General features: G+C 45.2%; 3 protein-coding genes and 1 pseudogene across 3 annotated transcripts; 2 read left to right on the top strand and 2 right to left on the bottom strand.

The window, feature by feature from the left end:
- Nucleotides 1-1,508: 1,508 nt before the first annotated feature.
- Nucleotides 1,509-6,764, bottom strand: smpdl3a (sphingomyelin phosphodiesterase acid like 3A). The gene is made up of 8 exons (XM_068753859.1): nucleotides 6,661-6,764; nucleotides 5,518-5,731; nucleotides 4,554-4,698; nucleotides 4,306-4,402; nucleotides 3,476-3,639; nucleotides 3,211-3,391; nucleotides 2,558-2,682; nucleotides 1,509-2,051 (listed from the first exon to the last, which is right to left on the bottom strand). The coding sequence occupies exons 1-8, from the start codon at nucleotides 6,725-6,727 to the stop codon at nucleotides 1,701-1,703; spliced, it is 1,344 nt and encodes a 447-aa protein (XP_068609960.1). The 5' UTR covers nucleotides 6,728-6,764; the 3' UTR covers nucleotides 1,509-1,700.
- A 1,667-nt stretch (nucleotides 6,765-8,431) lies between these two features.
- Nucleotides 8,432-9,595, bottom strand: LOC137909417 (fatty acid-binding protein, brain). Its single transcript, XM_068753872.1, has 4 exons — nucleotides 9,523-9,595; nucleotides 9,158-9,330; nucleotides 8,913-9,014; nucleotides 8,432-8,691 (listed from the first exon to the last, which is right to left on the bottom strand). The coding sequence occupies exons 1-4, from the start codon at nucleotides 9,593-9,595 to the stop codon at nucleotides 8,641-8,643; spliced, it is 399 nt and encodes a 132-aa protein (XP_068609973.1). The 3' UTR covers nucleotides 8,432-8,640.
- Nucleotides 9,594-11,166, top strand: LOC137909686 (uncharacterized). The gene is made up of 2 exons (XM_068754148.1): nucleotides 9,594-9,622; nucleotides 10,209-11,166. Exons 1-2 carry the CDS (start codon nucleotides 9,594-9,596, stop codon nucleotides 11,164-11,166), a joined length of 987 nt encoding a protein of 328 aa, XP_068610249.1.
- A 13,128-nt stretch (nucleotides 11,167-24,294) lies between these two features.
- LOC137909727 (U2 spliceosomal RNA) lies at nucleotides 24,295-24,468 on the top strand (annotated as a pseudogene).
- The last annotated feature ends 3,065 nt before the right edge of the window (nucleotides 24,469-27,533 follow it).

The raw sequence follows: 27,533 nt of genomic DNA, 5'->3' as shown, positions 1-27,533 counted from the left end.
TCGCAGAAATCAGTAAAAAGTAAGAAAAAGTAAAGAAAAACTAAGCACCAGACTGGAGAGCATGGAGCCGCTGCACGCATGGGCGCCGCCATCTTGCTAGTCTTCATTTGGGTCAATTAGTTTTGTTGTCCATCCAATTTGGATTGGCTTCATGTTAGAGCATGAATTGAATGTAAAATCCTTCTACTCACTTTTAAAGCCCTCAACAGCCAGGCCCCTCCTTACCTCACAGACCTCATTATGCCATATTGCCCCACTAGAACCCTACGGTCCCAAGATGCTGGCCTGCTCTTGGTTCCAGAAAATTCCAAAAGCAGACTGGGGGGCGGAGCTTTCAGTTATCAAGCTCCTTTATTGTGGAATCAGCTCCCTGACATAGGGGGTCATACTTAGAATGTTTTGTTTGTTTTTGTACTGGGGTAAAAAAACAACAACTAATTTTGTAATTTTTTTTAAAGTATGACCCCTGTGTGCTTCTCTGCAAAAATCTATTTATTTACCGTATTTTCACACCCATAGGACGCGCCTAAAAGCCGCGCGTCCATTGGTCCGCGCGGCCTATTTGTTGTTGTAAGGCGGACGTAGGAGAGGACACCATGAGGACGTAAAGGGGGACATGTGGGCGTGGATGAACAGGTATATAAAAGAACAGGTATGTTCGCAGAACATCGTTTTTATTGGATCGCTGCTTTTTGCAGATGATGTGATCCTGCTGGCTTCATCAGGCCACGCCCTCCAGCTCTCACTGGATCGGTTCGCAGCCGCACGTGAAGCGGCCGGGATGAGAATCAGCACCTCCAAATCCTAAAATCCGAGACCATGGTTCTCAGCCGGAAAAGGGTGGAGAGTAACCTCCAGGTCGGGGAGGATATCCTACCCCAAGTGGAGGAGTTCAAGTACCTCTGGGTCTTGTTCACGAGTGAGGGAAGGATGGAAGGACGTAGTGTAAGACTGACGGAGGGATCGGTGCAGCAGCTGCAGTCGTTGTATTGGTCTGTCGTGGTGAAGAAGGAGCTGAACCGAAAGGCGACACTCTTGATTTACCGGTCAATCTACGTTCCTCCTCTCCCCATTGGTCATGAGCTTTGGGTCATGACCGAAAGGACAAGATCACGGATACAAGCGGTCAAAATTAGTTTCCTCCGCAGGATGGCTGGGGCCCCCCTTAGGGGGAGGAACTCAGAGTCGAGCTGCTGCCCCTCCACATAGAGAGGAGTCAGCTGAGGCGGCTGGGGCATCTATTCCGGGTGCTTCCAGGACGACTCCCTGGGGAGGTGTTTCGTGCATGTCCCACTGGGAGGACACGCTGGAGAGAATATGTCTCTTTGCTGGCATGGGAATGCCTCAGGATCCCCCCTGGAAGAACTAGAGGAGGTGTCTGAGGAAAGGAAAATCTGGGCATCCTTGCTCATACTGTTGCCTCCAAGACCCGGCACCGGATAAGTGGTCGAAGATGGATTGGCAGTGTTTTTGTTCTACCTAATTCAACATTTATTGATCAACATGGATTCTTCAGACAGCTTGAAAAAAACACCAAAATAGTAGTATTCTTATTAATATGCAGCAGATCTATGGAGTGGAAAATATATATATAAATCATGATAATCTTGAAAATAAATGATTTCCAAAATGTAGCAGCAGATGAGCTACAGAATAACAGTTTATACTTCAAGGGCTGAATGCCATTTCTTTCCTTTACTTCACAGTGATTTATTGGATAAGGTTCTTTTTGGAGCATACCCTTCTAATGTGTTCTCATTTGCAACACATTTGGAATAGGATAACTGGTCCAGGAACAGAACAGCACACACCTGGGCAACCTTACAATCTCCCTGACATGTAATACTATTGTCGTAACCGACCATGTAGTGACTGAAATACTTGATGAAGGTTTTGGTCTGGGGGAGGATGAAGCTCAGGCCCAGCTGGAGGAGGCTTTGTGGCTGCAGGTCACTCAGTCCAAAAGCCTCTGTCATGACATATTCAAGCCTCCAGTCAGATCTTTGTTTCTCGTTGGCTTCCGTCAGATTCAAATAGTACTGCCAGATATCCTTCAGATGGAGAAAAGCGCCAAGTGGCGAGAAAGACAGGTGAAAGAAAAGTATTTTGGAATGGCAGAGATAGTTCTGCAATTACTTCTTTTTAATGTCAGCACTACATTGAGTATTTTGGTTTGACCTGAAATTGTCAATATGTTTGCAAAATGAGGCAGGCCTCAGTTCTTTCTAAGCAACTTCTAAATACTTAAAAACAGCATCAGGCTCTCACCTGTGGCTGTACCAAAGCACACGTCAATTCTGAAGCTGCGTGCTTTTCAAGCAAGGTGATGCCTTCATGTTCATCGACCAGTCACAAAAACGGTGCTGATATTTTTGAGTAGTTTAGTTGTATTTTCATGTGGCTCATAGCCAGTGGACCCTCTGCTGTCTCCGAGTTTATGCAAGATTTGTTTTTCATCATATTGCCAGAAATGCGACTCCACATTTTAGCCTGTAAATTCATACCAAGTGAAATCTGTGCCCTGAAGTGAGCTGATGTGAAGCGCAGAGCTTCTTACCAACAGGCAGTAGTCCCTCATGTTGAACAGGTACATACGGAACGCTGGGTTGTTTGAGTAAACCTCATGAGGTGACTTGATTGGCGTAACAGCCGGTGACACAAAAATAGAATTCACTGGGTTATCTGAAGAGCAAGAAAGACAAACATAAAAATTGGTGCAAAGAACTGTTGAGGACATTCATGTGTGTTGAGGGTTCTTCTTTAGGTAGGTCATTTAATTTAATTAGGTTTTTTTAATCTGTTGATAGACCTGTAGACGCGGTTGATAGACGCCGGCGTCTGTCTGTCCGCCTTTTAGCAAGATAACTCAAAATGTTCTGGACGGATCTTGATGAAACTTTCAGAACATGTTGGGAATGTTACCAGGAACCGATGATTAAAGTTTGGTGATGATCCAGAAGAGATCCTGGATTCTGGATTACTTTGAATATTGATTAACATTGCAGTAAATGGAGCTTCAAAATTTGTTTGCTCTAAGGTTACAAGAAGGACTTACACAAAGAGCTTCTTGGAGAATTTTCAGTCTATAACTGTTAATAATTCTATTGCACTAATGGAGGTCATAAATAATCTCAAAATTAGTTTTTGTACTTCAACAAAACTATTGACATATACATGACTATTGACATATACATGAAGCACTTTTCTTACTTTGTTGATCCAACAGTACCATAATGCTGTCTCTGTGGGTGTGGCCATAAAAATGTCCAGCAATGACCTTGCTGTATTTCCTGCAGATGGCAACTAGCCTTTCATTGTGGCTCTCTGTTATAGCAGTGGTGTTCTTGACAAAGGGCAGGTATCCCACTGGTACGTGAGCGATGATGTACACCTGGAGCAAGAAATAAACCACGGGGGTGCGATAGTTTAACAGCGCTATACCGATGCAAAGTAATCAACGTGGGACCGGTCAGACCTTCTCCAGGCTCTCAGCAGCTTTCGCCAGGGTTTCCTCAAGCCACAGGAACTGCCCAGCGGGATCTGTCATGTTGCTTGAGGCTTTATTAGGGCCGTAGTAGAGGATAGTGTTGAGACTGACCACCCGTAAACCAGGCTTGGCCAGCTGGGAGTAGAACCCGCCTGCAGCAACAGAACGCCGCACAAATTAGCACATGATGCTAGAGCGTAATTTGATTCATATTATCATATCACACATAAAGTCATTAGCATGCTAGCAGGTCGTTAATATTTATTGAGTGGTCCATAATTACATTTACCAATTAGCAGGCATTACATTACCATCAACTTTGAGAGTAGGTTAATCATTCAAGTAATAAATTAATAATAAAGTGGTATTTTTTATTTCCTTAAATTCTAAAGACTATATCTAGACTTAAATGAGCCAACTGCTCAAAGCCCACTCGACCCTACGGGTAAAATAAAACATCAGAAAGATGGTTGACTTTGCCAAAACTCAAGGTGATGAGTCGAGTCTTTCAGCGTGGCACGAAAAAATAGGAACTTTTTGCATCAACCAGCCACATGTATAAAGTACGGGCTTTCACATTTCCTCATTTTAAATGTAGGAACTTCATGTGATTTTAAAGTTGCAACAGTCAAACAATTTGTTTAAGTAGATGGATTAGAGGGTAAATATAATACTTGCACGTGCAAATATCAAACACTGTTTCTATTTGTAATTAATCATTCCAAATATCATGATTACTATATCTTGGCAATGTGATGGATTTAAAATATTAAAAGGACAAAACCACCATCGCGGGAGCTGAAGTACGGACATGTCACCTTGTGAGAGCGTGAACAGCGCTTCAGGCTGCAGCCAGCGGCCCCACAGCTCGGCAGCAGCCCGGTAGACGGCATTACTAGAGGTCGTCATCTGGTCCTGACAATAACAATGGTTAACATTTAAGAAATAAAGACCATTCTGATTCTAACGTGACCAAACTCAGAGCGTATACCTCCCTAAAACGGATTCATAAATCCCACTATGTCGGTGCCATGACCCGATTATTCATCCTATGACAGGAAGTCACCTGAGGCCAGTAGTCGTGGTTTCCCAGGGCAGGATAAACTGTCAGGTTGGGGAAGTGGTCTCCGATGGTCTGGGTCATGTTACTGATGACCTTGATCACTAGGTCTGTGGACAGCTCATCGACGTGGACATGAGGTGGACTGTCCCTGGCAAAACAAACATTTAGAACCAGTTACTGGTTTCATCTCAATCACACATTATTGTCATTGTGATAGGTGCTACTGTCCCAATCCTCACACGCCCGACCTGTTAGGTAATGCTCAGTCACATCCCTCCACCCGGTCTAAACCATCCGCACAGTACAAATAATGGGATTTCCCTTTTAATGCATAGTCATGCCACAAAAAGCCCATTAACTTTGGATTAAATCAAAAATGTGTTTACACAGTAACTTTAGCCTCGAGACTTCCAGTGGTGGAGCATTGGGTGCTGAAACGTTCTCCTAAGCGTCTTTATTGAATTCCTGGCTTATCTGATTAGCTGCTGATCAACAGAGGACCGTCGTGCAGCGAATACGACCTTTCAGTTCCCTCGGAGAACACAGAAAATATTGGTTTATCTTATATTATACAGGATAAACCAAAGTTTTGATGCTGCCGCAGAAAAGCAGGAGTGGTTTATTTAACTTGGTGAACACTATCGTCTGGGCCTGAGCCAAATACAGGGACTGGTCAAATCTCACAAGGCTTTTCTTTCATAATGTAAAAAAAAAAATGTCTTTGCTTTGTTTAAAACAAGAAGCAATGAGAAGGAAGTGGGTATTTCCTCATCCCTCTGGCAGCACAGAGCAAACAGAGAAGTATATGAAGTACACAGATGATGTGGGAGTACTAGCCACAGAGAGTTTCAATTGATGTGAATATTAGTCAGAGGCTCATTTTAAAGAAAAAACTTGGTATGAAGTGTTCAGTAAAATCAAGAGAAGGAAGCAGTGACTCTTCGTCCGTCGTCCTGTCTGTACCGACCCGGTCCATATGATGAAGTCCTGCGGCTGAGTAAGCGGCGCCATGTGGCTGAAAGCTGATTGGATGAGGCGGTAGGGAGAGTCACAAAGGTAGTCCCCAAACATGCCAGCGTGGGCGACCGGGGCTCCTTTGGAGGAGAAGCAAACCTTGCTGGGGTCTGGGGACCGGTTATAGGTGGGATCCAGGTGGAGGTCCGTGATGTGCCAGAACCTGCCTGCAGACACGCACGAGAGGTAAATAAAAGGATGCACAGAAGGTCTACGAGAGAGACAGAGAAACCCGAGTGCATCTGTCAAGACAAGCCGGGACCGCACGGCAACAGTTTACGACTGCTCCAAAGGAGGAGGAAATACGGATGAAGAATGCAATCTGTGAGTGCGATGGTTCCACGCCCCCTACATGCACTGTGCATTCCTCCATCACATGCACACCGCTCGCTGCATGGCTGTTGAGACCACGCTGTTCCTGTTTGCTGATGACTCAGCACTCGTGATTTCAGGAGAGGACAAAGTGCAGGTTGAGGAGGCTCTCAGCTCTGAGGTCACCAGAATCCGTACTTGGCTTACCGATAACAAACTGTCAATACACCTTGGAAAAACAGAATCTATTCTTTTTGGGTCTAAACACTCTCTACGTGAAATAAATGTTAATGATTTCAAGGTCACAGTCGATAATACAGTCATCTCCAGCAAAGAAGAGATTACCTAATTGGGCGTTGACAAACGTGTTTTTTATTTTATCTACTTCCTCAGCGGGCTTGTTGTGTAATGTCTTATACGACAGTCACAATTAAATGCTGTACTTGTTTTGTTCATTGTTTGTTTTTTGCTTATCGTGTTTATGGCTTGGATACTTAGAGATTAGTCTACTTTAAGAGATCAAAGAGAAGGGTCATCGATTCTGGTACCCTGATTCCAACTTTTTATCTATATCTCAAGGTACTCTTTTCTTCCTTTGCTTTACTTTCAAATATTAAGAGACCTTTTCTTTTTTCCAATTTCTATTGACTGCTAAAATATTATTTATTAGGAAACAAAGCTTCTTTTTTCCTCAATGTCTGCGGGTAAATTCTGCGAGGCTGACGTCCCTGTCAGCAGAATTGAATACTGTTACTCACGATAACGGCGACGCGCTGCTTTTTACCTGAGCCCGGCAGGCTTCCAGTCGGTGCCGCTGCAACCGGAGAGGAACCGTAAAGCAGCAGCACCATAACGCACCGAACACGGGCCGTGCTCTCTGTGCTAAAGAGCGACATTACAGAACGTCACAGGAGGAACTACAAGCAGACAGAAACAGCAAGGAGAAGCCTGGATGGGTCACGTGACTCCCTCCGCACTGCGGGGGGGCGGGGGGGCGGGGGGGGGCGGATCTGCACAATGACAGGACGCAACCGAGATGCATCTATCAAACTGCTGCCAATTTAAAGGAAAACATGCTTGAGATGAATGTTTATTTCATATTGATGTATTTATTTTCCCAGTACAGTCCGACATTTGCCACATTTAAAGGCGCATTACTGTAAATTTAACAACCAGTTAGTTCACACATAATAATAATCCACCGCGATTGTTGAAATTCGTTCTCATAGAATTTGTATTTCCAAAGTAAAAAAACAAAAATTGTTTTTTTAATGCTATGTTGTCCAATCAGAGTCATCTGATCAATATCTGACAAAAATGAAACGTTGTTCATCCTGTAATGGGGCCAAGTTGATCCATCAATGGATGCAAAGTAAGACATGTTGAACCTCCTCTTTTGAGGAGGAAATACTTTTGCTGTTTGTTTATTTTTGGGGGAGTTTCTGTTCTTTCTTCCCTCGCTAAATTATTCATAAAGTTCTGGTTGGATTGGGATTTGCTTTCTTGAAAAGGTACCCGTTAAAAAATCCTTAGAGTTTGGTTGTGATCTGGAGTTTTATTTTTATGGCTTTCTTTCTTGGAGGTTGGGGCAGCTGCAATGAGTTTTGCTTTTCATGAATGCTCGAAGGCTCGAACCAAAAAAATGACAAAATGCCACCCTCAAAAAAGCCACCACCCGTCTGGATCCAAAAATGTTGTCACTGTGAGATACCAATAAAGTTACGGATCTGAGAAGAGACCGCGCTGATTCTGTGAGCTGTCAAACGATGCATCTTCAAAGGAAAATCGCCACTGAAATCCAAACATGAAGTCAAAATCTCGTAGATTTTCAAGATCGAGGCGTGATGAGGGTCAAGTCATGGGACTGTTGTTTTTCTATCTGTATGCTTTGACAACTTCACTGAGAGCATCCTTCATACATGATTCATACCTAACAAATCAGATACAGTCAATCACTGTCCGTGGTGCTGCAGAACCTGGACCTGTGTCCCTCAGCACTGATGTCCACGTCGCTAGCATTAGCATTTATAGCTTTATACATCTTGTTTTTGTCTGCTCCTGCTCTGTCTTGCTATTGCTTCCCTATCCATCTCCTTGTTTCCGACTATCCTCCGACCTGCCATTCTCTCTCTCTCTCTCTCTCTCTTTCTCTCTCTCTCTCTCTCTTTCTCAACCCAGCCGGTCAGACAGATGGCCGTCCACCATGAGCCTAGGTTCTGTCCAAGGTTTCTGCCTGTTAAAGGGAAGTTTTCCTTGCCTCCGTCTCCAAAGTTCTTGCTCTTGTGGGTCAAGTTGGGTTCTGTCTTTCCCTGCTAATCCTGTAAAGCCTTGAGACGACTTCCTGTTCTGAACTGAACTGAATTAAATAGAGAAATCAGAAACTTGGTGAAATCACAGATTGAGAGATTTAATCTGTTTATTAAAATTACTTCTCCTCCTCTGCCAGATTAGAGGTCAAGACACGATGGGGATCCCCTATCTGAGGGTCGATAAATAAATCACCCTAAAAGCTAGAAACAGCCACCAAATAGAGAAGATACAAACGTTTAGTCTCTGTTTCTTTATTTCAGGTTTCACACAGGGCTGCAAAGACGATTCATCCATCGTGTCACAAACGTTTTCATATAAAATTGTTTTTACAAAACATGCGCAGCCTGCAGGCCTTGATCATGCCGAGGAAGATGAAGTGCAAAGAGTAGAACAGAGTTAATAATTAGAAAATCCACACTTGTTGGCTGGACGGGGATGCTGTCATTCAGGGCACTCACGCCTTCTCGTAGGTACGGACTGCATGGACATCTTCAAATGTCAAATTCTGCAACAGAGACGATAGTAACCAGGACAGAGAGGTGAACGCTCCCTTCATTTCCAATCGTCACAGGGGTCAACTCAATTAGACTTTGAGGACTGAACACTGAACGCATCACTAATCACAACATGCATCTTACTTGAATTATTAAGCCGAAAAAAAGTCTTCCTTTCTAGTTCCCACATGTGAAAATGTTCACCAGATTTTCAAAGCGACATGACACTTACCATGACCATCTTTCCATCCTTGATTTCCCTGACAAACTGGGTCTCCTTACCGTCCCACTTCTGGACGTGGACCAGCTTGTCTCCGTCCATGCTCACTGTGGACTGACGGACAAAAGACAGGAATTCTTTGAGATGCTGTCAAATGTTTGGCGATTTCTGGAGGCGTGAAATCTCATCAGCGACTCCGACAGAGAAACGGGTCTCCTCTACCTAGAATGAACTGGAACGTTTGGGTGTCGACTCACTTTGCAGTTCCTGTCGTCAGCGGTGGCTTCGTCAAACTCCTCTCCCATGTTAAAGGAGATCTCTGTGTTTTTAAAGGTGCTCTGGGTGCGAATCATCACCTTGTCCCCCTCCTGACTGATGACGACAGTCGGCTTGGTGACATTACCAACCTGCCGGGTGGCAAAGCCCACCCCTGCCCATGCAAAAAGGATTCAGAGTGGCTGTTAGCGGCCAAAAGGAACTTTTCATTGGCTCTATCCACAAACAAAGACACAAAGGATCCTGCATGGCGCACTTTATTTGTTCCGCTGCCTTGATTTGTAGCACTTGTGAGAGAAATGAATGAAGTGGAAAAGGTGAAACAGAAAAGAGGAGTGATACTCACCGAGTGCCTTCATATAGTCGTCGAAGTTCTCACTGTCGACCAGCTTCCAAGTGGCACAGAATGCGTCGACCATGGTGAAGGCGTTCAGAGGCAGGCTAACGTCCAGAGCACTGAGCAAGCTGCAGCTTTTACGAGATGCCCCCCGAGATATTACTCTACCCCTTATTAGTATGCAAGGGAGTGGGTGGAGCCACGAGTGCCATTGGCTCAGGAGATTTTCGTTATGTTTTTATTGGATATCGAAATTGGCTCATAGTCTTACAGACACATAGACGGGGGGGGGGGGTTCAAATAAAGTATCCCATTTGTGAGCCTTGCGATGTAATTACTCTTATTCATGGCTGCATGTTGGATGTGATGAGTTCTTTTATCGCACCAAACTCAATACCAAAGAACACAACGGAGTAAAGAAGAAAATATATATTCGGCTTTTACTTAAAAGAAACGATAATAGAGATTCAGACGTGGATATTCCACCTTAAAATCTTAGCTTTTCTCTAAAAGGAATCGGTGAGAAATAAAAACCTAAAAGAGTTGGGAAATGAAGTCAAAGCAGGCAGCGAGGCTTCAGAAGGAGGAGCTAATTCAAGCTTATCTTTTCATTTCTTTTCGTTGATTTGCTCATCTTGATCCGGTTCTTGTGTTCTTGTGTCTGGAATGTTTCCTGTAGAGCGTCAGTGAAGCAGAATCAGTTTGTTTGACAACCCTTTGTCCAAAACTGCATTAACGCCACCACCCCACTCCCTACCCCCACCCCGACTCCCTACCCCCACCCCAACTCCATACCCCCACCCCAACTCCATACCCCCACCCCGACTCCCTACCCCCACCCCAACTCCATACCCCCACCCCAACTCCATACCCCCACCCCGACTCCATACCCCCACTCCTACCCCCACCCCTACCCCCACCCCCACCCCCACCCCCACTCCTACTCCCTACCCCCACCCCCACTCCCTACCCCCACCCCACCCCCACCCCAACTCCATACCCCCACTCCCTACCCCCACCCCCACTCCCTACCCCCACCCCACCCCAACTCCATACCCCCACTCCCTACCCCCACCCTACCCCCACCCCGACTCCCTACCCCCACCCCAACTCCATACCCCCACCCCGACTCCATACCCCCACCCCGACTCCCTACCACCACCCCAACTCCCTACCACCACCCCAACTCCATACCCCCACCCCCACCCCTACTCCCTACCCCCACCCCGACTCCATACCCCCACCCCCACCCCTACTCCATACCCCCACCCCAACTCCATACCCCCACCCCGACTCCCTACCACCACCCCAACTCCCTACCCCCACCCCGACTCCATACCCCCACCCCCACCCCTACTCCCTACCCCCACCCCAACTCCATACCCCCACTCCCTACCACCACCCCAACTCCCTACCCACACCCCACTCCCTACACCCACCCCAACTCCATACCCCCACCCCTACTCCCTACCCCCACCCCAACTCCATACCCCCACCCTGACTCCCTACCACCACCCCACTCCCTACCCCCACCCCTACTCCCTACCCACACACTCACTCCCTCGTGTTCTTTGTCCCACAAGCCAGTGTCTCATAATAAACATTGATTTTAGGTTGTGTAACAGTAAATCCTTGCTGCTTTATCTCCAGTAATCTCTCTGATGGGGGCGACTCGAACAGAAGCGTTGATTCCTCAACTCACTGCTTTCATTAAGAGAGAAGAAGATTGTCTTCATTTCGGTGCTACAACACATCAATACATCTCAGACTAAAATCATCTCACTCTCGCTACATCAAGCCACCTCTTTGTCTTGTTGTTTGCTTCGCGTTTGTCACATTCACTCCTTTTTATCTGCGTTTCCTGAATTTTCCCTTTCCTCATCTTTTTTCACATCTTCTATTTCACTATTTCTGTCATCTTTTTAAAAGTACAACAACAACGACTAAAAAATGGCTAAGGCAGAACTTCTGGCTTCAGAATAGTCCTTCAGTGATCACCAAGTTCTGACGAATGAAATCGACGCCTCCAGACTGAGCTCTGAGCTCAGTCGGGTTCAGAAGTTTCCTATAAGATCAGAGAGAGTTTATCCGGGCGTCTCTTCATTTCAGTCAAGCCATGTTTGGAAGGTCGGGCTTCACAGTAGTGCAGTGTGTAGGGCTCCCACAGCGAGGTCCTGGGTTCAAGACCCCCTGAAGACCTGGGACTTTTCTGAGGTTTGCCCGTGACTCTAAATTTGCCCATATGATGCTAATGAATGTGAGTGCGACTGGTTGCTAGTCTTTCATGCAGCCCTGCTGACTTGTCCAGGGTGAGCCTCACCTCCCACCCAATGTCAGCTGGCAAAGGCTTCAGCCCCACCGTGATCCCTCACAGGAGAAGCAGTGGAGGAAAGTTCTTTAGTGCCCCCCTCTGGTGAGAAACACAAAAGCGTTTTGTGTCTGAAACGCAGCTCCTGCTTGTCTTCGTCTTGCAGCAAGTCAATTAATGTCCGTCACGGTCCGTGTTCTTTTTATCTGTTTGCTTTATTCTTCCTCTTCTTCCAACAGCTTTACTTCCACTTGTACAGGACTTAAATTCAAAACTTGTGAATACCGGTACATCAGAATTTTGTTGAAATATGACTGCAACATCCTCAACCTTTGTCATGTCCTCTCAGTTATGAGCTAAATTTCATTAATTTTATTTTATTTATTTCAGGCAATGGCAAAAATAAGCAAACAAAAACAACTCCACAGCCCGCACCGCACCAGCCGCAAACCAACCAACCGCATTGACACAAATGATACGCCAACTCTGCCTGAAAGGGAGTGTGATGAAGAAAACGTGTTTAATCCCACCCCAATAATACAATTACAATCTCCAAATTATATCAAACAGCAACTATAGACTTAACGCTGATTTTGCAAAATACAACGAAACATCTGATGAAGCAGAAGTGAAATAACAAAGTGCTTCTTTTCATAGTGGTGTTACCACAGGTAGCAGATTACTGTTTACAATCTTATAACTTTGGAGGCGGAGGCAAGGAAAAACGTCACTTTAACAGGCAGAAATCTTGGACAGAACCTCGGTTCATGGTGGACGGTCATCTGTCTGACCGGCTGGGTTGAGAGAGAGAGAGAGCGAGCAAGCGAGAGATGTTGTCTCTAGTCACTCATGAAGAAGTCCATTCATGATAAATTACTACTGAATCATGAGACTAAAGAGACTCCCCCCCCTCGCATCTGTCTCTGTCTCCGTCTCCGTCTCCATTATAAGCTGGGTGTGAGACATATCACTCTGAACAGTGGAATTAAGAAAACGGATCGACTTTGTCTGGCTGAACGGACAGGTATAATTGTGTGTTGTCTGCATAGCAGTGGAAATTTATGCTGTGTTTCTTAATAATGTTACCTAAGGGAAGCATATACAGCGTGAACAGAATAGGTCCAAGCACTGAACCCTGTGGAACTCCATATTCAACTTCTGTGTACCAAGAACATGTATCATGAACACGTACAAACTGAAATATATCAGATAAATATGATCTAAACCAGTTCAATGCAGATCCTCTAACACCAACAGATTGTTCCAGCCTCTGTAACAGAATCTGATGATCTATTGTGTCAAAGGCCGCACTGAGATCTAACAAAATAAGCACGGAGACAAGTCCATTATCAGACGCTAGTAAAAGGTCATTGGTGACTTTAACTAATGCTGTCTCTGTGCTAATGTCACGGGTCGAGGCAGGAAAAAACCCAAACGCACGACAGATCCGAAGGGGCAGGCAAAGGGAAGGTCCAAAAAACAGGCAGGGGTCAAAAACCAGGAAATCCAAACAGCCAAGCAGACAGATCGCGAGGGGCAGGCGAACAGGCAGAGTCCAGGAATCGGGCAGGGTCGGTACACGGGAGGTCATTCTGAATTGCCGGAATGTCGGACCCATCGCTGACAATCTGGCAGAGCAGAGGACTGAGCTGGGTATAAATAGTGTCCGGACTGATGAGATGCAGGTGATGGCAGGAGAACAGGTGACGGGAATGAACTGATTGGCAGGCGCACAGGAGAGGGGAAGACAGGGAGCGATAGTGGGGGAATGAGACCGGCCCACCTCAAGGTGTGACAGCTATGATGAGCTCTGAAACCTGACTGAAAAACCTCAAATAACTTATTGTCCTGCAAGAATTCACACAGCTGACTGGAAACTGCTTTCTCTAAAAGCTTTGACAGGAATGGAAGGTTTGAAATTGGCCGATAGTTAGCCGAGACATCAGGATCCAATGTTGGTTTTTTGAGAAGCGGTTTAATGATTGCTGTTTTAAAAGACTTGAGTACATAGCCTGTGAGTAAGGATAGATTAATTATATTTAGCAAAGCAATACTGATTGAGGGGAAGACTTCTTTAAGCAGCTTAGTTGGGACCGGGTCTAAGAGACAAGAGCACGGTTTAGATGAGGCAATAACCGCACTCATTTGCTGCAAGTTAATGGGGGTGAAGCTATCCAAGTAACTATCAAGAGTAACAGCCGTATCTCTACTTCCACTGCTCAGGGAGGGGTCAATGCCACACGAAGGCAGACGCTGATGAATGACGTCCCTAATAGATTCGATTTTGGTACTGAAGAAGTTCATGAAATCTTCGCTACTGAGACCTGTCGGAACAGAAGGGTCAACAGAGCTGGAGCTTTGTGTTAGCCTAGCTACGGTGTCAGAGAGAAACCTTGAATTAGATTTGTTCTCTTCTATTAGAGATGAGTAATATGCTGCTCTAGCTTTGTGTTAGCCTAGCTACGGTGTCAAAGAGAAACCTTGGATTAGATTTGTTCTCTTCTATTAGAGATGAGTAATATGCTGCTCTAGCTTTGTGTTAGCCTAGCTACGGTGTCAGAGAGAAACCTTGGATTAGATTTGTTCTCTTCTATTAGAGATGAGTAATATGCTGCTCTAGCTTTGTGTTAGCCTAGCTACGGGGTCAGAGAGAAACCTTGGATTAGATTTGTTCTCTTCTATTAGAGATGAGTAATATGCTGCTCTAGCTTTGTGTTAGCCTAGCTACGGTGTCAAAGAGAAACCGTGGATTAGATTTGTTCTCTTCTATTAGAGATGAGTAATATGCTGCTCTAGCTTTGTGTTAGCCTAGCTACGGTGTCAGAGAGAAACCTTGGATTAGATTTGTTCTCTGCTCTTGCCTTGCGGAGCATCGTGTAGCGTCCCGTAGGGCTAACGAGCAGAGAAGACCCCAAAAATGCGGAGACAGAGCCGGGAAACAGAATAGAGACTTTAATCGCTCTTAAACAAAAAACACTCAGTCTAAAACAGTACTGAGGGGTGGACGGGCTGGAACGTCCAGTAAGAAACAACACAAAATCACAGCCAATCAAAAGTGCAAAAAACAACAGCTGAGCTGGGAACCAATCTAATAAACAAAAATACAAATACTCAGCTGGGTTTAAGAACGGCAGAGAACGGAACGGCATCACAATAAGAGCAGAGACAGGAACGGGAAACAGGAACAGATCGGAGGGGACGGGAAACGCGTACGGGAGACATTCGGGTGATCTGGGAGTTGTAACACTGGAGGGTTTGATAAAGAAAAGAAAAGAAAAGTCCGCATTAATACTACTGGAAAGGAAAAGAGGAAGGCAGTTCAATTAAAGAAGGAAATAACCGCCAAACACGAAGATTGATTTTATCCAGAAAATATTCTGCTCGTTGTGTTTGTAGCGTTTGCCATCCTGCAGCAGTTCTTGCGTGTGGCAGTCACCAAGTGGTTCTAACTTAATATTTACGGAGAAAAGAAGGACAGCACAACTCCACTGTATCTCATCTGGGAAACGAAACTCAGACCATTTATTTACTACTGCGCATGCTCAGGATAACTCAGGTACACGCAGCATGACATCACTCAATATGCTAATTAACATGAATTTGCTACATGCTATTAAATATGCTCAACACTCCCACTCAAATACATGTGTATAGCTCTCTATAGCAGCAAACAAAAAACAAAACATAACTCCAAAATGAACATTTTGGCATACTGACAGTGTTCTACAAAACTTCAAAACATTTACATCTGCCAGTTCACTTTATTCTCCAAACAAATACCCTTTGAACTTCTCAAACGTAGCCTTTGTCACCGGCTTAGTGAAGACATCAGCAACCATGTTTGCAGTAGGACAGTACTCGATAGATATTTTCCCTTCACTCTGTTTGAAGTCAATTCCCAGAAAGTGTTTAAGTGGACCCATATCTTTCATCTTAAACCTTCTCTTCAACATATCTTTCACATCACTGAGTAAGGTGTTGTTACTCGCCGCGATGATTAAGTCATCCACCCACACTAACAGAATTACTTTCTCGTCCTCAGATTTTCTGTTATAGACACAATGATCGGCATCATTTTGTACGAAACCATTCTCTGTGAGGTGATCATGCAGTAACATGTTCCAGTTACGCCCAGACTGTTTTAAGCCATATAGTGACTTGTTGAGTTTACACACTAAGTGTTCTCCTGTTTTTGATGTTACCACAAAACCTTCAGGTTGCTCCATATATACCTCACAGTCCATTGGAGCATGGAGGTAAGCAGTCTTTACATCCATTTGATGCAAGGTGAGGTCTTCCTGTACAGCGACCTGCATCAGCGCTCGGACGGAGGTCATGTTGGCTGTCGGTGAAAAAGTTTCAACATAGTCAATCCCTTCCACTTGACCGTATCCTTTTGCGACATATCTGGCTTTAAAAGTCTCAGACCCTTCAGGGCTTTCTTTCACTGCATATACCCAGCGACCTCCCACTGCTCGTTTGCCTCTTGGCAGTGGGGTCAGAGTGAAAGTGTCATTCTCTGCTAAAGAGTTCATCTCCTCTTTCATCGCATCAGCCCACATTTTTGACTTCTTAGAGTCCATTGCCTCTTTAAATGTTTTAGGCATGTCATAAATCACCCTGTAGAAATAATCTACATTTTCACATTCGTCATCATTACACTCAGCTTTACACTGGTACTCCTTTAAATATTCTGGAGCCTTTCTCTGCCTTTTAGGATACCTCCTTTCTCCCTGAGTACTATCTGTCTGGGTCGGACCCGCCTCAGCAGTCACCTCAACACGAGACTCTGTACTCTCTTTAGGCTGACCCTGGTTGGCGACCTCTTGTGGTGTATTACCATAACGCTCCAGGTCGTCCCCCATGTCACATTCTGTCTGAGTGTGGCTATCTGCGCTACTTTTAGTGATGAATTTTACCAGCCTATGTTTTAGGACTTTTCCTGTCTCAGGATAATACACATTATATGCTGGACTGTATTTATCATAGCCAATAAAAATTCCCTTATCACACTTGGAATCCAGCTTCTTTTTATCCTGCTTGTATGTGTAGCACTCAGAGCCGAATACTTTCATGTTGGACAGGTTAGGTGTTTTTCCTGTGAAAACACGGTAAGGTGTTTGCTCCAGCCGCTTGCTTTAGCACCTGTTCCGGATTTGAGCTGCTGTCTGTACAGCATATGTCCAGAGCTGCTTTGGGAGGCTACTCTCCAATAGCATACATCGTGACATCTCAAATAAGGTTCTCCAGCCTCTTTCAGCAGTTCCGTTCTGATGAGGTGAGTAGGGCGCACTCGTCTCGTGCCTTATCCCGTTCCTCCTCAGTAAAGACTGGAACTCCTGCCCGGTGAATTCTGTACCGTTATCAGACCTTATGCACTTTATCTTTCCGTGTGGAGCTACATCTGCTATGAATTTTTCTGTAGCTTTTGCCGTGTCACTCTTTGCTTTAATAAAGTATGGAAAAATCATCCCACTGTAATCATCAGTAAATGATATTGCATATCTGTACCCATCTTTATCTGCTGGTTCTATAGGGCCGCATAAGTCTGTGTGTACTAGCTCTAGTACTGTCGTAGCCTTAGCGTCTGCCTCTCTGTTTCTACTCTGTGTGAACTTGCCCTGTGTGCATATTTCACAGCTTTGGTTGTTCTTGTCATGTTTCCCTTTTATTGACATCCCTTCAACAACCTTTTCTAATTTTGCCACATCATCAAAATTGCAATGACCAAGTATTTTATGCCACGTCTGAATATCATGACAACCACACGCTTCATCAACATTTTCAACCTCTACTGTGCTAAGGTAATACAGCCTACCATACACATCCACCTTGAATTTGGTGCCATCTTTGTGGACCAGCCAGTCATCGCCGTCCTTGAAGCGAACCTCTGCTCCGTTGGCTGTTGCTGCTTTGACAGAAAATATGTTTTGCGGGAACGATGGGATGTAGAGCGCTTGCTTAAGCCTTGTTGTCACGCGTCGTCCCTCGCTGTCCAGCAAGCAGACTTCAGCGTCTCCCCTCATCTTTGCCATTCCGCTCACCTTTGATCCTTTGAAGCTCGATTATGTGGTCCTCGGGTTTGAAGCTCTTGTCCACCGTTTTGAACTTCGTGGCGTCGTTGATCATGTGTGTTGTGGCGCCGCAGTCGACCATGAGTCCTCGTCCTCGACCGCGCCCCCTTCCTCGCTGTGGCGTGTCCCATTTCCGTTCCTCTCTCCTCGCCTGGTATTCATCAGGACATAATCTGGCCATGTGTCCCCTTTTACCGCATGCGTAACACTCGACATCAGCGAGGTCCGTTTTCTTTCCTCTTCCTCTTCCTCTTCCTCTTCCTCGTGGCCTTGCTGCCCCGCTAGTCTTCATCACATTGTCTCCTTCAACATTCACGTCACTCTTCCCATATTTCTCAGTGCTCTCATAACTTCGCAGTTTCGTTTTAAACTCGCCGAACGTTACAGCGTCATTGGTCTGGGTGATGTGCACGACGAACGGCTTGTATGCGTCGGGCAGCCCCTTAACCACCATGGCTATCTGCAGCCCGTCGCTAATGTGCTCGTCTGCTCTTCTCAATGACGTGAATATCGTCTCTGCTCTGATGATATAGTCAGTGACAGTTTCGTTGCTAGCTTTATGGAGCGAGGAAAGTTCACAGTATAAACTCACGACGCGGGGTTTGTCCTTTCCCGCGTAATGCTCGCGGAGGATCTCCAGCGCTTTTCTCCCGTCGCGTTTCGCGTCCCTCATTATCAGCGACAGGCTCTTGTTGTCCAGGCATTGCACCAGCTCCGCATATGCCTCTCCGTTCTTCGCCGCGTCTTCCTCGAGAGCCGCTTCGTCTTCCTCACTTATCTCCGGGTCTTCCGAGATAACTCCTCTGAGGCCGCGTAACTCCATGTGCGCCAAGAACCGCGTTTCCCAGAGCTCGTAACTTTTCTCGTCGCCGTCGAATAAAAGTCTGAACCATCTCTGGCTTGCATTACTGGGCCCATAACCTGCAGCGTTTTCCATCCTGCAGCAGTTCTTGCGTGTGGCAGTCACCAAGTGGTTCTAACTTAATATTTACAGAGAAAAGAAGGACAGCACAACTCCACTGTATCTCATCTGGGAAACGAAACTCAGACCATTTATTTACTACTGCGCATGCTCAGGATAACTCAGGTACACGCAGCATGACATCACTCAATATGCTAATTAACATGAATTTGCTACATGCTATTAAATATGCTCAACAGTGTTTATTTAGGAACGCGTGCTGCAGTTACGGCTTGTGTCCACTAGAGGCGGTCGGGTCCGAGCATTTCAAACAAAAACACGTTTAATGTCATTAAAAAGCTCGTTTTTTTCCAACTGTAGCTGAACTACGTTACGATGAAGAATTTTCCACGTTGGCACATTTCCAATAAAAACAAACTCCTTCAAAAACACGAAAACTAAGGAGATGTTCCGGCTTTGAGCTTTCATTGGTTCAGCATGAAACACGTGACCCGGAAGTGCCACCCAGAGTGCGCTTAACTAAAACAAGTCTCTTTCCCCGCGCTTCTGTGGCGTTTTCTTCACTGCGCTGTGTTTTATGTGATCCACGCGACCCGGATCCGGTCCCGGTTGTGACTCGGTTCTGCGGACCGTCAGCGAGAAGGACGGGGCGGCGGAAGACCCCCCCGCCTCGGACCCTGTTACGGTTATCGCTTCTCGGCCTTTTGGCTAAGACAGTGATCACTCCTTGGCAGTAAGGTCTTTCCAAATCATTGGAAAAATCCCTTAGCTTGAGAGGAGGATATTGTTCTGTTTCTGTGTTAATTCGTTGTATTTTGCACATTACTTGCTCATTTGCACTTTTTCCACTTGCACTTTAGGTCTGTCTCAAGGTAAGTTTTAACATCTTTTATATTTTACATTGTATTTTACCTGTTTTTAGCTAATTTATTGTTTTTAGTGGTGCTTCTCGCCATGTCGGCTGCACGTGCCGGCATGCGGAGGCACCACAGTGTGCGTTTTAAATTCAGGGAGGAGGGTGGGAGGCTCCTGGGGATGTCGAGGCTAGACTTATCCAGGAAGCTAATCCAGCAGGCCCTAGGTTTTCAGCCAGATGACCTCCATTGTATTTTGACCCTCCCTTTTAACAAAGGTTTTGACGTAAGTTTTATGTCCGATTTATTATTGAAGTAGTTTTGGATGAAGTATGAAAATGTGAAGACCCAGTTCTCTGTGTTCGAAGTTGAGAAACTGACTGACAATAGCCTTAAAACGGTTATTGTCAGGATGTTCAATGAAATGGTGAACGCAGGAGGCATTTTGGTTTGGCTGGGTAGATACTGCATGGTCAAAGGACAGGCTACCAAAGTGAGGGATGTGGATGGCATTTGGAACTGTGCCTGGAGGGTCCCCATTCAACAATGGGAGGACCCTCAGGGCTTCCAGGGCCTGAAGCATCTCCCGTCCATGATAGTCCTGGGAAACGACCGGGGCTACATACACTATCAAGGACAGCCCAAGCTGTGCCACAAGTGTGGTGAGCATGGGCACCTTGCTGAGGCGTGTCCGCACATCATTTGTGGTAAATGTAGAGAGATTGGGCATACATTTGAAGAATGTACCAATGGCAGAAAGTGTAATCTCTGTGGAGTCACTACTCATCTCTTCAGGGATTGCCCAAACTCGTTTGCTAACAAATTGAAGGCCAGACCGACAATGACCGACACACCTGCGGAAAATGGCGGCAAAGTGCTGATTGAAGAGGCGGGGCTGGGAAATTCAAACTTCCCGCCAAAACTGGTGATTGGAGGAGAGCCCGGTGAGGCAGGAAAAGGGGAGGGGCCTGAACTCAACCCAGCAGAGGGAGCTGAGGAGCCTGCCGTGGCGAGCCAGGCAGCTGGGGAGCCTGCTGGGGAGAGTCAGGCAGATGGTGGAGCTGGACCTAGCTCTTCCGGTGAGGACTCCACTGGAAGTCTTATCACAGTGAGTGAAGAGGGGTCCGGTGAAACCTGCCTCCCCAATGCCCAGGCCTGTTATAAGAGGACTGCATCGGAACTGTCGAGCTCTGAGGCTGAGGAAGCCTTGGAGAAGAGGGGAAGGGCTGAGCCAGGCTCTCACAGTTCCTCTGTGGAGCAGGACGAAGCCCCCCCCCTCCGGTTCGCCAGGTCAGTGTTCCTTCTTAACAATTGCACTGCAATCAACTCCATTGGAACGGCGAGCAGATATTGCTTTCAGGAGGACAGGATCTCGAAGTTCACCTCCCGACTGTGAGGATATTATGACATGAGATCCTGTTACAATATTGGCGGACACGTACGACTAGGTTTAGTGTTTTAATTATTTATTGTCTTTTAAAATGTTGTACCTGTTTTTAATAACCATATTCATGACCCTCACCTTCACGACAATTAATGTCAGGAGTGTGAAGTCGAGGGTGAGGGCACAGAGTATTTTATCCTTCCTTTACAATTTTAAGTCAGATGTGTTTTTAATTCAAGAATGCAACCTTCCGTTTTTAAAGAGGTACACGCAGTGGGAGGAGATGTGGCCACTCCCGTCTATATGGAGCGGATCAGATGAAAACAAGAATGACGGAGTGGCCATTTTAGTAAAAAATCCTCAGATTGTGGTGAAGGGCAGCACTGTGGTGAGACACGGTCGGGCACTTTTAGCACATTTGACTTTTATGGAACAGGATTTTAACCTCTTAAATGTTTATGGTTTTAATGACAAAAACGACAGGTACGACTTTTTAGAAGACCTGCAGTCCCACATGCTAGGTAGGGCGCCATTAGTTGTAGGGGGTGATTTTAATTGTATCTTGAGTAGGCAGGATAGGAAGAGAGCAGGGACAGATTTTAAAATAGACAAGACGTCGGTTTTACTTCAGGGAATTTGCAAGGATTTTAAGCTGACTGACTGCTTTAGATCCATGCATCCCAGAGAGGAGGGCTTCACCTGGACCAGTGGTGACGGCACCAGAGCCTCTCGCGTCGATTACATTTTTACCCGGGGTTGCCCACCCACCGATGCTAGATTAATCCCTGTTTTCTTCTCAGATCACTCGATGCTGACCTGCACCCTCTCACTCTCTTCAGGTGTGACTGTAGGGACGGGTCTGTGGAAGCTCAACTGCTCCCTTCTAGAAGATAGGGAGTTAGTTAGTCAGTACAGGGAGCAGTACACAATGTGGCAGACCCTCCAGGACTTCTACGATACACGAGCACTATGGTGGGAAATGGTTAAAAAAAGGACCCAGACTTTCTTTAGGCAGGCAGGTAAGAGAAAGAAAGATAGGGAAAACAGACGCATGATGGGACTGCAGAAAACTGCAGCGTTATTTTAGACTAACTTTACAAGGTTTGGATTTTAGTGAGGAGGTAAAATATATTAAGCGTGAAATGTCAATTTTAGCAGATAACCACAGTAAAGGTGTCATTTTAAGAAGCAGGGAGAAACAGCTAGAGGAAGGGGAAAAGTGCACGCAATACTTTTTTAGAAAGATTTTAAATAAAAGAGGGGCAATTTTAAAACTAAAGGACCCTAACGGATGCACTTTTAATACTTCCAACGAAATAAGAGAACACGTAGAAAGCTTTTATTCTGAATTGTATAGAGAAAAACCTGTTTTTATTGACACCTTGAATGAAGTTTTAGATTCCACTGAACAGGTTTTAAGTGACAGTGTGCCCAAGATTTTAACATGCTTGAGTTAAATAAATCCATACAAGCTTTTACGAAAGGGAAGTCCCCAGGACAAGACGGACTTCCCTTGGAATTTTATTTGACATTTTGGGATCTTTTAGCACCTGACTTACTGACTGTTTTTATGGAATTCGAACGACCAGATCGGCTACCTGACAGTTTTAGGATAGGGATAGTGACCCTCCTATTTAAAAACAAAGACAAGACTGACATTAGAAACTGGAGACCAATCACGCTTTTAAACTTCGACTGTAAACTTTTTAGCAAACTTTTAGCAGTTCGGATGTCCCTTGTTTTAGAAGACTTGATTCACCCGGATCAAACCTGTGCCGTCCCGGGGAGGAAGATCACCGACAGCCTCGTACTGATCCGAGACACCATCTGTTTTGCGAGAGACAGGAACATTCGGTTAGTTGTTTTAAACCTAGATTTTGAGAAAGCCTTCGATCGGGTCTCGCACCAGTACCTGTTCCAGGTACTGCAAAAAATGGGGTTTCCAGGGAGGTTTATAGCTTGGGTGGGATTGCTGTACAAAGACATCACCAGCAAATTCATGGTTAACGGGGATCTTACAAAAGCAGTGGAGATTAACTGCGGTGTCCGTCAGGGTTGTCCGTTATCCGCGGACAAAACTGCGGCCATGGCACGCTTCTGGATGGGGTCCTACCTCAGACACTTAAAGATTTTACCCACTGATCTTAAAGTTCCTGTGTCTTTTAACCTGCCACCAGCCTACACTGCGATTAAAAATTTCTTAAAGAATTTTAATCTGGAACATGAGGAGTTGTCGGTTTTAACCAGCCATCGCTCTCTTTTATGTGTTGTGCAGGAGCGCGAGCCGGTGAGTCCAGTGCGGGGGCTTGCACTCGGCGAACCCCAAACAGTTTGGCGCAACGTGAACCATCCTGCTCTTCCAAACAAGCTCCGGGATCTGTCCTGGATGGTGGCCCACGAGATCCTCCCGGTCAGGTCCGTAATGCACTCCCGGGGAATGGCAAGACTGTCGATCTGCCCCCGACCGGGTTGTGGCGCCCCGGAGTCGGTGAGGCATCTGCTCTGGGAGTGCGGTGCTGCTGTGGACCTGTGGGAAATGGCCAGCTCCTTGAATTTCCCGTACTTGCCAGCAAGGGAGGTCCTCACTGCACAACTGGTCCTCTACGGAGTGAACCAAAAACAAGTGCCCGCAAAAGAACATGCAAAGCAGTGGCTTGCCATCACCGCCATCAAAGACGCCATCTGGACCTCCAGAAACTTGCTGGTAAGGAAGCACATGCAGATCCCCCCCGTGGCTGCGTTCCGTCAAAGCAGCTGAGGCTGCAGGCGGAAGGCTGCGGACGCAGCCACAAAGAAGAATCGCCTCTGTGCCCATTCGGACGAAGGAGCTGGACCCACGAAAATAAGGACACAGCAGCGGCGGCCTGGCTCTCCGGGTGAGGCAGGCGGGAAGGAGCACGAGGGCGGGGGATCTCCTCTGGGCACCGGGGCAGGACCCCGACAGACCGGCTGTTTGGAGGAGCAGGATGAGTTCCCCTTGGTAGGGACTCACTGCGCTCCGGCACAAACTGAAAGATCAGCAGAGCCTTTTAAACAATGCACTCCTCTTTTAAAGACTGTTTTAAGGATATTTGACACAGTTTTAACTTGTATAAGATCATCTTTTTGCAAACACTTTTATCTGTATAACCTCCTTCAAGGCAGAATTTTAATTGTCTTAAGTGTGTTTTTACAGAATTGTGTTCACATACTATATGAGAAGAATTATATGAATGTATATATGAGTATTAAGTGTCAATAAAACTTTTCGAAAGAAAAAATCTGTTCTTATCAGTTTAATATCTGATATGTCCCCTACCCGGGGACCAAATATTAAATTGATTTTTGGAGCAGGGAGATGGAACAGGGGCTTGCTCCGTCCACTCCACGCATCGACCTGGTATTGCAGTACCTCCAGGAACGGTGCACCCCCCCTTTGATGTTAGCAGACGCTGTTCGAGGAAGACGTGCGGGTTCCTTATCACCGGGATGCAAACAGAAAAATCTGTACCGGCCGGCCGGACGGGCCGGGACGCTCTGAGCCGGGACGGGACGGACCGGGACCAGGAAATGTCTCCCTGTCGGGTTTGTGTTCTATTTAAACACAGAACCGAACACAGGGCGCGCCTCGCCGGGACGGTCCGCTCCCTGACGTCCACACAAACACACAAACACAACCGGAGGCAAAACGTAACGAACCGGTCCGACCGAGCCCGAACCACGAAGCCTTCCACCGACACGCCCCGAGCCTGTACGGGACACGGGGGTCTGGACGCGGCTCCGTACCTGGGTCCAGGTGTCTGCGCTGAGAAACGCGCTGAAACTTTATTTATACTTCAAAGAAGAAAAACAAACAAACAAAACAACAACTTCAAAGAAGAAAAACAAACAAACAAAACAACAACTTCAAAGAAGAAAAACAAACAAACAACAACTTCAAAGAAGACAAGAGCAGTCAAACAAAGACTGTCAGACTCCCACAGAGAATTACATCTGGTTTAAGTGAGACAACAACACAAACACTTTGTGTTAATAATCACACACAGATTAATCACATATAAAGCATCACACACTGTAACTGATGCATGCTGGGAGTAAGTCAGGGCCCCGGGGCCGAGGGAAAGGAGAAACTAACACATTACTTCTGCATAGATGACATATTTTTATTTCTCTTGTTCATTTCACTTTTTTAATGGATTCTACTGGCCGTGTTCTTCTGCAGCTCGATCCAGCAGACATTTATCATAGTCGCTTGTCGGTTTAGGGAAGTGAATAAACCAGACACCTCCCTCCAGTCGGTGGTACAAGTCGCCATGGTTACACAAGCCTGCGTTTTTGCTGACTTTTTTTGAACAAATTAAAATACAGATTTACAATTATTGCTGATTGGCCGGTAGACAATTACAAATATAGAAATAAAATGTACAGATACTATGGAGATATCTAAGCATAAGTACAGCCAGAAATAAAAAACACTTTCATTCAAATACTGTACAGGCCAGGCCAGCATGCAGAAGTTGAGGGTAGCATACAATGACTGCATGCGGATACTTCTCAGGAAGCCCAGATGGTCCAGCGCCAGTGAGATGTTCTGTGGTGTCGGGTTAATGCCCTTAATGCTCAGCTGAGGCACCTGCATACAGGTGTATATGTCGGCTGCATGACTCAGGGAATGACATCATCAGAACACTGACTCAGCCATGCCTAAGTGCTGTGAAGTTTAACTCAGGTATTTGGAGTCATTGGTACCTGATGTTATTATAGGATTACTGTGTTTACTGTGTAAACGTTGTAAATGTTGTAAATGTTATGTGTGCTTTTTAATTGGACCATTGTGTCTGCAAATAAAGATTTGATTGATTGATTGATTGATTGTACACTACAAAACAAAACTAGGCATGTTATAATTTGCATAGATGCATCACAACATTTAACCTAAAACAATAAATAACGACTTAACTCTATAGCAGTTTTGTTTTTTCCAATTTCTCAAGGTACAATGCAAACATTTTACATTTGTTGATAAATCCAGAAAAGGAGGGCTGACTACTGTGATCAATAATAGAATATTTACATTGATGATGATACGCCTCCTCTTTGGAGGGAAACCGGGAAGCTGAAGATGGAGGGAATCACACCATCTCTGAGTCGGACAGCCCGTCCTGTCCGGTCTAAATCCTCTTTCTTAAAATGCTGACTGCAAATTAATTAATACTAATAATAATAAATTATAATCCATAATAACAATAAATTATAATTCATAATGATAATAATAATACATTATAATTCATAATAATAATACATTATAATCCATAATTATACTAATCAATTATAATTCATAATAATAATAAATTATAATTCATAATAATAATAATAAATTATAATTCCTAATAATAAATTATAATTTATAATAATAACAAATTATAATTCATAATAATAAATTATAATTCATAATAATAAATTATAATTCATAATAATAACAAATTATAATTCATAATTATACTAATAAATTATACTTCATATTAATAATCAATTATAATCAATAATAATATTGCATTGGTTTTATGTTGTGCTTTTCTTGCAGAAACTCAAAGACGCTTTACATTATTCATTCCTGTAACTTTGTATATATTTTTTCTTTATTGCGTTGTGAAGCACTTTGTGGCCTTTTGCCTGTGAAAGGAGATCTATGAATAATATATAATATATAACTAACATTTACTTCCTGACTGAAACTAAATGATGAGCTCAGGTAACGACCAGCAGGTCGAGCCTCGACGTCACCAACAGCAGAACCTGTCAGGTAAAGATGGACCCTGTTCGGATCATGGGTTCTGTTGTCTCAGCTGAAGAACTCAAGGTGGGACTTTTATTATTCTGCATTGACTCTACCAGGAACATGAGCGCAGTGAAAGTGGAGCAGAAAGCGGAGCAGCATCCGGATCAAACATCAACAGCGGCTCACGTTTCTGTCGGTCCAGAAGTTTTCAGCGTCCAGAACTCAGAACCTGCTGAGACGCTCAAACAAAGACTCTGACGCAGCTTAAAATAAGATCCATTCTACTTTCGCTTTTGATTCACAACCTGTGACAGTTCTGCCGGGATACAAGCGACGTCATCGCTCAGACTAAATTCTGATTGGCTCAGACTAAATTCTGATTGGCTCAGACTAAATTCTGATTGGCTCAGACGGACGGGGAAGTCCGCTCCTCTCGGGTTTTGTCCTCACTTCACCCTTGATGGTCGGACTGGAAGCTTTAAAGAATCTTGTGGCTGTTCTGTTGTTTGAGCTGCAGATGGGACAGTTCACGATGAAGACCTCGGTTCTGGTTCTGGTTCTGGTTCTGGTTCTGGGTACAGGTGTACCTGGGGCGGTGGGAGGTGAGTTTCTATCCTGCTGTCTGGGTTGACGGTTCTGTTGTTGGACTTCCTGACATGTTAGGAGTCTAGAAATGTCCAAACGGTACCGACCCGCCATCTTAAAGTTCTTCCTGTAAAG

This window comes from Brachionichthys hirsutus, chromosome 20 (assembly GCF_040956055.1).
Source record: "Brachionichthys hirsutus isolate HB-005 chromosome 20, CSIRO-AGI_Bhir_v1, whole genome shotgun sequence".
Classification (NCBI taxonomy): Eukaryota; Metazoa; Chordata; class Actinopteri; order Lophiiformes; family Brachionichthyidae; genus Brachionichthys; species Brachionichthys hirsutus.
This window is presented reverse-complemented; position numbering and strand designations above follow the sequence as displayed.